A 12,579-nucleotide genomic window follows, 5' to 3' on the forward strand; every position below is an offset into this window, starting at 1 on the left:
GGAAATAGTTGTGTTCCTACATAATGTCATGTGATGTCTAATCTATCGGCTGAGTCATGTGTTGGACTTGATAATGGTCACCTTCTAGGACAATAGTCTCCAACTAGTGACTCCTGGATCCTTCATGTCCCAGCTGCTCTATTCTCCTCAACCCATTAGAACATGTCGGGAGTTGTAGAATCTTAACAGCTGGATCCACAGGAGGAAGAGCACAACGTTAGAGTAACTGACCCCACGCCATGGCTGAGGACCCTCTGCGTGATGGCGTTCTGGCTGCAGACTACTTTCTGATGGATTCTTTTCTCACTCCATGATTATTATGCTCTGGGGTCTGGAGACACTTAGGAGCTTAATAAAGAACATTCGGGAGAACTTCTATATGAATTGAATTTCTTGGCTGCATTGAAGCGGGGTGGATCTGTCAAATTCATATTTCAGCAGATTCACCGATCACTGTTGGATACTTCACTCTTTACATTAATGTAACCCCACCACCAGCTTCCAATGGAGACAGTGACCCTTGTCGTCCTTATACAGTGACCCTTGTCGTGGGTCCTGTTTTCTGCATCTTCCATAAATGTTAAACCAGTCGTAAGAGCAAAATCCTTGGCTTTCCTTCTGTATCTGTCTTTTCACTATTGATGTCAGCAGAGTCTAAACCGAGATGATGCAGGACAAGAGGTGGAGCAGGTGTCCACCTTGTCTGCTGGTGTCACTTCATAGAAGCTCTGGTCCACCTGCTGCCGGCAACTCAATAGGTGTAATAATGACCAATAGTCTCACCTCCACCACACTGAGGAGAATATGGGAAGTAAGGAGATTCTGTCTATATCTTACCTGGTGTCCTGGCTGTAGATCCAATATCTGCTCCACATTCCCTGCTGGGCTGAGGGAGGTCTGTCACATTGAAGAACACCAACTCGGGCACATTTGTCAGGATCCAGGACTGGTAGGCCGCCACCAAGGAGTAAACCCCAGGGCGGTATTGTAGCGCACAGCTCTCACCCCAACTTACAATCCCAGTCTGGTACCAGACACCCTGCACGTTACAGACCAGAGGTCCTCCGGAGTCTCCCTGGAAGAGAATGGAAATAAAGGACATCCACTATTTTATATGCGTACAATACAGCGTTATTAGCGTTAACAGGCGAGGATACCTTTAATAGAAATTAAAGTCCAAATATAAGCAGGAAAATAAATTTGTCTAAAAAAAATCCATGGCTAATAAAAATGTCTGCTGTAATGTATTTTCTGCACTTAGTCGAGAGAGGAAGAAGATCCCAGGAGCATAGGTGGTGTTCACAGGAGAAAACCAGCGGAGTGATAGAAGATCGAGCAGAGTCTTTGTGAAAGGTGGTGACTCTGTGGTATCCTCCTAGTCACTGACCTGGCACGAGTCCTTTTGTCCCTCTAGGTATCCGGCACATATCTCATAATCATGGATAATTACAGTGTTGGCATCTTCTGGGGACCACTGATGATACAGCCGGTCACAGGTGACATGGTCAATCAGTGGGGTCATCACCTTCTGGAGGGTCTCGGGATATTGTAGACTCACTGAGGAGACACAGCCATGATTACTACCATCATTGAGCCATATTACTACATGGTTTGTAAATGGACTGCCACAATGCCTAGACTGACCGTGGTCTCCTGACCAGAACATACAGTTTCCTAGACAAATAAGAGGTTATAAATTCAGCTTAGGAGACCCGCCAGCAAACTGGGCATGGACCAAGAAATACCCTCCTGTGAACTCGGTGTAACAGGCCAAATAAATGCCCATCCAGATTAAACCCGGATATAGTTTGGCTCATGCCAGTGAATACCCCCGGGAGATAAACTGTCCTAGGCCAAACTATACTCGGGGATGTTAAATAGCAGAGGCCAATCTAGATCCATCCAGGCTTCAATGTATCTCTCTATTCTATGAGCCCTTGTAAATTAGATAGAAAACTGATTAAGGCCACGTTCAGGCGTCCAGTATTTGGTCAGTATTTTACATCCGTATTTGTAAGGTAGAATCAGCAGTGGTGACGAGTTTCTATTACACTTTTCCTCTGATTGTTCCTCTCCTGGTTTTGCCTTACAAATATTGATATAAAATACTGACCACATACTGATAGTGTGAACCTCGCCTTACACAAAGTGGGAAGGTATTTGCGTTGTTAATCCCATGATGAAGATTGACCTTACAATACAAGGTGACGGACAGCAGTGGTTACATCTGAGATTACACAGTCTGTCGTCCATTAGGATTTGTGCTTTTATGTTAATGTGTGACTACTGGGAAGTGCGGCAGGTTCTTTACCTCATTAGATCTTTGAGGAATTCTAATATTTATACTGATTGAAGTTTTTCTGGCTGTAGTAATAAAAGTCTATGTGTTTAGACCTTCAAGATGTAAGTCAGTTATCTTCTCACACAGATTACCTGACAAACCTGAACCCCAATAAGATGCTGAAAAAGTAATTCCTGTGTATATCACTCAACGCAGGGGTGTAATCTGGCATGAAGGGGTATGAAACGGCCTACACCACGATATAGCCGGGGTATAATCAAGCCTAGGCTGCTTAAACCTCAGATGTAGTCTGGACGCAGGGTAAACTATGGTCTGTTACATCGGCCTTAGATTTATGTTATGACCCATCATATATACCGCTCCATAAATAATAACAGCAGAAGCGTTGACCCCGGGGTGAATATTAATCATCTGTGGCAAAATGCAGAGGAATGGGGTAAAGTCTCTATCAAATGTTACCTGTCTAAGCCAGGAAGAAGTGCAGTGAATAAAAAGATGGATCACGCTAGAATGCACCCTAGAGCTCTTAGGGAGTTAAGTAAGTGAAAGTCAAACTATGGTACTATTTCCACTAGTCAAAAAAAGACCTTGCACTGGATTTTGTAATTTATCCCGAGTAGTTACTCCGTTTGTCGCTGATCCTCGGGTTCTGTAACAGGTTACCTTTTTTTCTATGCCACTACATACCAACATTAAGACCTCTGAAAATAAAGAGCCAGATCATAGGAGAAAATTTGCATGTTGGCAACTCTTTATTATTAAGGGGCATAACCATGAAATGGAGGGGCATAGAAAAAAAATGACTAACTGTTCCATAATTAGAGGAGCATCAGCAATTATGGGATTTACTCAGTTTAGATGTCATCATCCAGAGCAGGGTCTTTTTAAGCCTTGTATTAAAACATGTGGCATCATACTGTGTAAAAGGTGAGAGGTATCACAGTCACCAGAATGGTACCACACATGTCAGCAGTGGATAAGATGAGTTACCAGTGGGGTATCACAGGGGGCAGTATTGGGGTGGTCACAGACAACAGTGGGGAACCACAGGGGGCAGTATTGGGGTGGTCTCAGATAACAGTGGAATATCACAGGGGGCAGTATTGGGGTGGTCTCAGATAACAGTGGAATATCACAGGGGGCAGTATTGGGGTGGTCTCAGATAACAGTGGAATATCACAGGGGGCAGTATTGGGGTGGTCACAGATAACAGTGGGGAACCACAGGGGGCAGTAATTGGATGGTCTCAGATAACAGTGGGGAACCACAGGGGGCAGTATTAGGGTGGTCACAGATAACAGTGGGGAACCACAGGGGGCAGTATTGGGGTGGTCTCAGATAACAGTGGGGAACCACAGGGGGCAGTAATTGGATGGTCTCAGATAACAGTGGGGAACCACAGGGGGCAGTATTAGGGTGGTCACAGATAACAGTGGGGAACCACAGGGGGCAGTATTGGGGTGGTCTCAGATAACAGTGGGGTGCCACAGGGGGCAGTATTGGGGTGGTCACAGATAAAAGTGGGATACCACAGGGGGCAGTATACGGGTGGTCACAGATAACAGTGGGGTACCACAGGGGGCAGTATTGGGTTGTCTCAGATATCATTTGGGTACAACAGGGGGCGGTATTGGGGTGGTCACAGATAACAGTGGAGTATCACAGGGGGCAGTATTGGGGTGGTCTCAGATAACAGTGAGGTACAACAGGGGGCAGTATTGGGGTGGTCACAGATAACAGTGGAGAACCACAGGGGGCAGTATTAGGGTGGTCACAGATAACAGTGGGGTACCACAGGGGGCAGTATAGGGGTGGTCACAGATAACAGTGGGGTACCACAGGGGGCAGTATTGGGTTGTCTCAGATATCATTTGGGTACAACAGGGCGCAGTATTGGGGTGGTCTCAGATTTCAGTGGGGAACCACAGGGGGCAGTTTTGGGGTGGTCACAGATAACAGTGGAGTATCACAGGGGGCAGTATTGGGGTGGTCTCAGATAACAGTGGGGAACCACAGGGGGCAGTATTGGGGTGGTCTCAGATATCAGGGTGGTCTCAGATATTAGTGGGGTACCACAGGGGGCAGTATTGGAGTGGTCTCAGATAACTGGGGAACCACAAGGGGCAGTATTGGGGTGGTCTCAGATATCAGTGGGGAACCACAGAGAGCAGTATTGGGGTGGTCTCAGATATCAGTGGGGAACCACAGGGGGCAGTATTGGGGTGGTCTCAGATATCAGTGGGAAACCACAGAGGGCAGTATTGGGGTGGTCTCAGATAACTGGGGAACCACAGAGAGCAGTATTGGGGTGGTCTCAGATATCAGTGGGGAACCACAGGGGGCAGTATTGGAGTGGTCTCAGATAACTGGGGAGCCACAAGGGGCCAGTATTGGGGTGGTCTCAGATATCAGTGGGGAACCACAGAGGGCAGTATTGGGGTGGTCTCAGATATCAGTGGGGAACCACAGGGGGCAGTATTGGGTGGTCTCAGATATCAATGGGGAACCACAGGGGGCAGTATTGGGGTGGTCTCAGATAACTGGGGAACCACAAGGGGCCAGTATTGGGGTGGTCTCAGATATCAGTGGGGAACCACAGGGGGCAGTATTGGGTCCTTTTCTATGACATACATTTGCTGTTGTCTTTGTAGAGTGATTTTGTAGATGATACCTAACTGTGTAGAGTAACTTTCATGCAGCAGGACGATATTGTGTTACCTGTGGGTCAGGAGAAGCCGGAGGGGAAGTGGGAGGAGAAGATACACAATATCATCTACTAAATGTCACATCTCAGGTTCCTGAAAATGTCATAGACTTGTAGAATAACTTCCTCAATAACTGGCGATAGAGCGAGACACCAATCGTGGTGAGAACCCCGAGTAACACGGACACCGAGAAGGACTTCCAGTAACTCGTGCGACCAATGCCAGGAAGCTGCTGCCTAGGCAAATACGATTATGACCCTGAACGCTCCATCCAGAGGCAAATACCGAAGAGCGAATCGGCCAAAGCTCAAATTTGGTAAATTGCTCTAATTTGGCTTTGAAATTTAATTTGCATCAAAGTTATTCACCGCAAATCAAATCTTCTTTATTATGCTCAAGGGCAGTGGTCTGATGTGGATCGCCAGCGCTCAGGGCAAAGCAAACAACCTGGGGACTGATAGACAGAACATTCTAAAAATAAAGTTATATATTATGATGTGTTTTACTCATTAATTTTATTCTAGTTCTATCCCGAGTCCTAATCTTTACCCTTGTCCTATTCCTAACCTACAGTAGTTCTTTCCCTAACCCAAGACCTATCCTGTGTCCTTTTCTTATCGCTAGTTCTATCCCTTGTCCTATTCCTAACCCTAAGATTATCCTTATAGTCCTATCTCTAACCCTACAGTGGTTCCCTCCTTAACTCTAGTCCTACTTTCGAGGGAGAATCAGCAATTTTTTGTAAAATTTGAGGCCTGACCCCGATTCCCGCATTTCTACTCCCTTTGGTCTTTATACCCTGGATTGTATCTATAACATGGGGCGTCCTAGAGCAACGGACAACTCTACAGCGAGATAGACGGTGATTCTTTACTATAAGAGCAGTGCCATCCTACAACTCTCTCCTGGGGAAGTTGGGCTTAACATCAGTTAGAGGATCCACCGAGAGATGTGAGCACTCACCCCCGGAGGACGTGTCCCCCCAGCCGGTCACCCAGCACTCCATGCCGCACGGGAAGGTGATGGACACATCGGGCAGGCACACCGGCTGAATGTATTGGGTATAAGTGACAGGAGCGGACAGCAGGACCAGAGCGATGTCCCCCGGGCCTTCCACGTCCGTGAACTGTGGGTGGGTGATAAACTGTCTCACTGTGGACAGAACCTCATGAGGATTTCTCACCGCGAGCTGATACATTCCCAGATGCACCGTGTAGTCGCTGACAGTCCTACAAAGGCAGAAAGTGACAAGTCAACATCTGCAATGTCCCTATGACAACACTGAAATACGTGAGAACAGGAAGTGCTGTCATGAGACTAACACAGCCCTGATAACTCCGCCGGGCACTTACCCCAGAAAGCAGTGCGCAGCCGTCAGGACCCACTGCCTGGAGATCAGGGACCCCCCACAGAGATGGGAGCCCTCAAACCACAGACTGACCTGCCAGGGCCACTCTCCGTCCACGGCATCCGACCCCCCAACAATCCGGGTGACAACTTTTGGGGGCCCATAAGATCCTTGTGAAGCTGCTGAGATACCGGCCAAGGAAACTAGGAAAAATAAAGAATTGTTACTAATGTAAGAATGATTAAGCTCTGGAATTGATTAATTGTGAATGGAGCATTCTTGCCCCTACGTGGAGCTGCTGCGGACCCCCGATTGTATGACTCCATTGGATCACACTGTGATCGGTGACTCCAGCTCAGCTTCATTATCTGATGGAGTCTGTAGTGGTCAAAATCCAAGTTCTGCTTCAGCTGAGGCTCATACTGCCCTTTCTGTCCTTCCACCATACTTTAAACTGCAGCTTTACAGTCTTAGGTAGTATAAAATTCACTGTCTCTTTCATTTGAGATTCAAACCCAGCAGAGAACTGGTCCTAGCAAAAATCCAGCAGAGAACTGGTCCCAGGAAAAAACCATCAGAGCACTGGTCCCAGGAAAAACCCAGAAGAGGACTGGTCTCGGCAAAATCCCACCAGAGACAGGTCCGAGCAAAACGCAGAAGATGACTGGTCCCAGGAAAAACCCAGAAGAGGACTGGTCTCAGAAAAATCCCACCAGAGACAGGTCTGAGCAAAACCCAGCAGAGGACTGGTCCCAGCAAAAATCCAGCAGAGGACTGGTCCCAGAAAAATCCCAGCAGAGGACTGGAGCTAGCAAAAACCCAGCAGAGGACTGGTCTCAGGAAAAACTCCCCAGAGATTGGTGCAAGCAAAAACCCAGCAGAGGACTGGTCCCAGGAAAAATCCAGCAGAGGACTGGTCCCTGCAAAAGCCCAGCAAAGGACTGTCCCAGCAAAAATCCAGCAGAGGACTGGTTCCACCAAAAACTCACAAGAGTACTAGTCCCAGCAACAGCTCAGCAGAGGACTACTCCCAGCAAAAGCATAACAGAGAACTGGTCCCAGCAAAAACTTAGAAGAGGACTGGTCCCTGCAAAAACTCAGCAGAGGAATGGATCCAGCAAAAGCCCAGCAGAGGACTGGTCCCTGCAAAAGCCCAGCAGAGGACTGGTCCCAGTGTGGTAATGGCCCGGATTGGGGGGTGGTCCACTGCTTACCACGTCCAGACGACACAGACACCAGGCGAAGCAAGGACAAGACGGAGGCAGAGTTCAGTTGTAACAGTTCCGGATTTTATTCGTCGTCCTCCTGACGACCACAACCACGCACTGCAGCCTCTTTACAGTTCTCCGTCTCCAGGCCTGGGTACCTGCACCTTTCCTCCAGTCGAAGTAACGTCCCTCGCGGATCTTTCGCTGGGGCTGTCCTAGACCAATCTACCGCCAGCGCTTCACCTGCTCGAGGTCATTGCTCAGTCGGTACCCCCTGGGCCTCGTCTGTCCTGCGGTCCGTCGGGTCAGGGCCACCCCCCGACTGTCTCTTTCCTGTCAGTCCCCTAGTCGAGCTCTTCGCTGTTCCACGTCTTCTGCCAAGCTCCTCCCGGGACTAGCATACCTGTAACCCCAACCAGTCCTATTTATCCCCTCTCTCACCGGGAATTCCCCTCCTGGGTTCCTATCTCCCTGCCCCCCATGACTAAGCATTTCTCAAGCCCTAAGCTGCTGTTGAGTCCTGAACTACTCCCCCCTGCCATCCTGTGGTCATTTCTAGGTACTGCACTCTCTTGTCTGTCTTTCCCAGCTATCACCCTGCTGTCCTTGTCAATCTCCCTCCATAGTGCACCAACCGTTCCCTCCTACTTCCGTCAAGTCTGTCCGTCAAGTCACCTTCCCCACACTCCCCCTTCCTTTGTCCATTGTTGTCCAGATAATCGTACTCCTACCTACGTCGTCCTGAAGCTTGTCCACAGTCTGTTGTCGGACTGGTCATTGGGCCAAACCCGCTGCCCACGGGGGCCATACCAAACCGGGAGCACCATGCTCTGAGCAGCCTACTGCTACCCACCGGCGCGCACGCCACGTGACAACTTCTTTCAGGTTGGCGAGGTCCACCCGGACTACTCTACGGCGTGTACCTCCCACTACTCTCCCCTTCTACTACCTTCAGTTGTCCGGTACGCCATGACCGAGGCCTGTTGCCTACCAGGTCATCACTGGCGCCTGCCCGTCCTTTTTGGGTGTCCGTGGTGTCGGGGACCTGACTGACGGACCACTGTCTGGTTCAATGTTCTTCGTCTCTTCGTCCTTCACTTAAAAAAGAGTCATTGTCGGCATCTTCGTCACGTCTGCCTCGTACCCGGAACCTGTTACACGCACATTTTTTTTTTTTTAAACACACTACTCATTAAATCAACTTTAACATACTATTACTTTTACTTTAATAACAACAGGAGTTACTCAACTGGAGTAACCCCCTTTTCTTTTTCTTTGTTTTTCGTAGTAGCCGCGGGGACAGTACTCCTAGTAGAACGATACCAGTCCCCCTCCCGCAACGCCCGGCCGTGACGGATGGAGGTCACATTGATGTACACCTTCTGGCCGGTTGCAAGGTCCCGAATGAACCCATATCCCTTCTCCAGGTTGGTGTACACAAGCCGCCCCGTAGATCGTGAAGCCGCCATGCCAGCCTCCCCTCTCTCATGTAGCAGGTTCCAGACCTCCTGCTCCCTGGCCTTTTTCTTCCGTATGACCTCCGCGACCCAGATGGAGGGTCCGGTGTAGGCCCCGGAGTCCAGTGGGCGGGACACGGCCAGGGTTGAGAGCGGGGCAGAGGCGGCCGCAGATTCCGGCCACCCAGCAGCCGCTGGGGCTGGGCGGCAGGCAGGGGCAGCCCCGGGTCTCGGTGGATAGGCCGCAGGGCCCGACAAGTAGGCCACGGCCGACTCCGGGAGGTGATGCAGATGCGGCCGCGGGGCAGGCCGCAACTGGAGTCATGTGGCTATTTCTAGGTACTGCACTCTCTTGTCTGTCCTTCCCAGCTATCACCCTGCTGTCCTTGTCAATCTCCGTCCATAGTGCACCAACCGTTCCCTCCTACTTCCAGTCAAGTCTGTCCGTCAAGTCACCTTCCCTACACCAGCAAAAGCCCAGCAGAGGATAGGCCCAGCAAAAACCCAGCAGAGTACTGGTCTCAGAAAAAAGCCTGCAGAGGACTGGTTCCATGAAAAACTCACAAGAGTACTAGTCCCAGCAACAACTCAGCAGAGGACTACTCACAGCAAAAGCATAACAGAGAACTGGTCCCAACAAAAACCCAGAAGAGGACTGGACCCAGCAAAAACCCAGCAGAGGACTGGACCCAGCAAAAACCCAGCAGAGGACTGGTCCCAACAAAAACCCAGAAGAGGACTGGACCCAGCAAAAACCCAGCAGAGGAATGGATCCAGCAAAAGCCCAGCAGAGGACTGGTCCCAGCAAAAACTCAGAAGAGGACTGGACCCAGCAAAAACCCAGAAGAGGACTGGACCCAGCAAAAACCCAGAAGAAGACTAGTCCCAGCAAAAGCATAACAGAGAACTGGTCCCAGCAAAAACTCAGCAGAGGACTGGATCCAGCAAAAGCCCAGCAGAGGACTGGTCCCAGCAAAAACTCAGAAGAAGACTAGTCCCAGCAAAAACTCAGCGGAGGACTGATCTCAAAAACCCATCAGAGTTAAGGCACAGGAACGGTTTCTCAAGGTGCCAAATTCTATGGGGGCAAGCCATTTCCTCCGTCTGCCTCCTCTCTCTGCAGAGAGTGGTGTCGGTGAGCTGCGTGTGCAATATAGTGCTGGGGTCAGAGTTAGGGAAAGGGTTATAAAATATTTTCCCAAAAATAAACATAAAAATGTAAAGAAGAAGGGAAAAAACATACTGTATTAACTATATGTACCCTTTTATTTTTTCAATTTTATGCAAAAACAATAAAAACTAAAAAGAACTAAAAGGCAAACTACACCGACATCAGTATTTTCTTAAATACAATCCATTTGCTCAGGGGACAAGGGGTTCACTACTGGACTGGTGGAAGCCACAGATTGGGGGACAATGCTCGCCCCGGGCACTGGCAGACTACACTGCATCACTGGGAAAACCCAAGATTTGTCCCTGTCACGTACCCGCGGCCAGCAGAAGCGTCAGCCGTGACATCCTCATCTCCACCGTGCAGAACACGAGACTCTTCACACCTTCTGCTCCTCACATCTTATCTTCTTGCTTCACAGAAAAGTAATTATTCCAGTTACGGAGAAATTCGAGTCGTCATAATCTCCTCGTCTGATTGGCCGACGCCTTCACCCCAGCGACATAATGTAGTAACACCTGAAGCATGAGTTCTGGGTATGAGATGAAATATTTATGAAGTCACCGAGCCGCGTTCCTTCTGTATACCGGAGCCTGGAGACACGGGCAAACATAAGATACAGCTCTGTGGTATCACATCTATCCAATCTGTGGGGTCTCGGTAATTTTCCAATTTACCTCGTACTCTAAAATTCTCTCCATTCTCAAGAACAGAGGGATTTATCATTGTATAGTTTGCTGCTCATTGCCTAGGTTACCAGCCACCTCTGCAGTCTATCAGTAGTGGTTGTTTTCCTAGGGGAGGAAGCCAGGAGGCAGAAGAGCGGTGCACCCCTGAAGAGACACCCCCTCTAAAGAGGATCGATCAACAGGTGTTTAGCATTAAACAAGAACGTTCCCATTGATCTTCTGCTGAGTTTCCCAGATTTTAGAGAGTAATAACTTTCATGTCCGCGTTTAACATCACAGATAAGTCAGCCGTAGCGTCAATGTTCCTGAGTCTCCTGAGCTCCACGACTCTTCATCCGTCCCGATGTCTACACTTTACTGACCTCTTCTCAATCCTCCTATCATCTCTCATCAGTTCCTTCTTTTCCTATGATTTGCCCAGCACAAGAGCATAAAAAACTATTATCATTGCTCCTTTCCCCTAAAGAATTCATCAAATCCTAATTATTAGGATCCATCTTCTTTCTCTTAAAAGTCTCGTTGGGCAGCGACGCTGACGATACATTCATCATAAAAACGGATACAAAAGAAAGCAATGCAGGGAAAGAATTGTTTAGTTTTCATACAAAGATACTGTCATGACTCTGTTGTCGAGTGTCCCGGGACCAAGGCTCCTTCCCTGTCCCTAACACTAAGGGTGCTCTAATTCACCCTGCTCCCCAAATTGCTTCTGATGGTGAAGAAGCAGGGGCCACGTACCTTGCCTTAGCTCCTGAATCCGCCCTCGGTATGTACCCTTCCCCCACCCGGGGAAGAGGGGAGTAGTAGTGTATCGTAATACACCAACCAGACTAACAAGGTAATATGAACAGGGGTAACTAAATATACCAAACATACAAATATACCCACACATACAACAGAGGAATACACCGGGGAGTGGAGGATGGGGTTAAAACAAAGCAGTCGAATACTGTAAATGGAATTATCACACTTACTAAACCAAGTAACAGTCCAAAAAATAAGGAAAAAAAGCACACTTCATTTACCGTATCATCCTGGCTAGCACTCATTCTCAGAGTAGCTTTTGCTTCATGGCTGGAGGTTGTTGGTGGTTATTACTGGAGAAGGCGTTTGGTGGATTTATCTGTGACCGTTGCTTGGTTTACAAATCCAAACAGAAAAAAATAGAATGGCACTAAGAAACAGTCTACTTACTGGTGGAGTGGGTGGACTCTGAGTCAGTAACATTTTGCAAGGTGAAAGCACGGTGGCGAAGGTACTTGCTTGAAAAAGCACACATGAATCAATACAAAAAATAAGGGAAAAAAAAGCATCACACTTCGCTTACCGTATCACAAAAAACCTAAGTCTTTTGTTTTAGTAAAGCATACACGGACAAGGTTTATGAGGGCAGGATAAGTGCAGGCATACAGACAAGAAATAGGACTTTGGCCGTTTCGCGGTAAATATGCTTCCACGGGTCCACGAAACGGCCGTAGTCCTATCTTTTTCTTTCTTTTTGGATTTATCGATGATGGAGATCTGTAAATCCTGGTGATAATAGAAATTAGGGTCAGCTGCATTCTTCTTTTTGACACACGAAGAAAAGCAACGATGAAACACTGATGGTAAAAAGTGACAAAATAACCAAATACTGATGAAAATCTGACCCTAAATACTGATGAAAATCTGACCCCAAATACTGATGAAAATCTGACTC

At 48.3% G+C, this 12,579-nt stretch overlaps 1 protein-coding gene across 1 annotated transcript; it reads right to left on the minus strand.

Moving 5' to 3' along the window:
• Positions 1-103: 103 nt before the first annotated feature.
• Positions 104-6,801, minus strand: LOC141073427 (serine protease 27-like). Its single transcript, XM_073560620.1, has 6 exons — positions 6,645-6,801; positions 6,360-6,558; positions 5,971-6,236; positions 1,388-1,557; positions 838-1,075; positions 104-189 (listed from the first exon to the last, which is right to left on the minus strand). Exons 1-6 carry the CDS (start codon positions 6,799-6,801, stop codon positions 104-106), a joined length of 1,116 nt encoding a protein of 371 aa, XP_073416721.1.
• Positions 6,802-12,579: the final 5,778 nt, after the last annotated feature.

This window comes from Dendrobates tinctorius, unplaced genomic scaffold (assembly GCF_039654945.1).
Source record: "Dendrobates tinctorius isolate UK_male_01 unplaced genomic scaffold, ASM3965494v1 ptg000301l, whole genome shotgun sequence".
Classification (NCBI taxonomy): domain Eukaryota; kingdom Metazoa; phylum Chordata; class Amphibia; order Anura; family Dendrobatidae; genus Dendrobates; species Dendrobates tinctorius.

What these genes read in the sequence shown, in the direction of transcription:
- LOC141073427 (XM_073560620.1), bottom strand. Translation starts at nt 6,801, where the DNA reads ATGGTGGAAGGACAGAAAGGGCAGTATGAGCCTCAGCTGAAGCAGAAC. An exon ending in GGGGTCCGCAGCAGCTCCAC is followed by an intron (nt 6,559 to 6,644) that starts GTAGGGGCAAGA and finishes TATTTTTCCTAG; the next exon opens with TTTCCTTGGCCGGTATCTCA. An exon ending in GGGGGACACGTCCTCCGGGG is followed by an intron (nt 1,558 to 5,970) that starts GTGAGTGCTCAC and finishes GTGTCTCCTCAG; the next exon opens with TGAGTCTACAATATCCCGAG.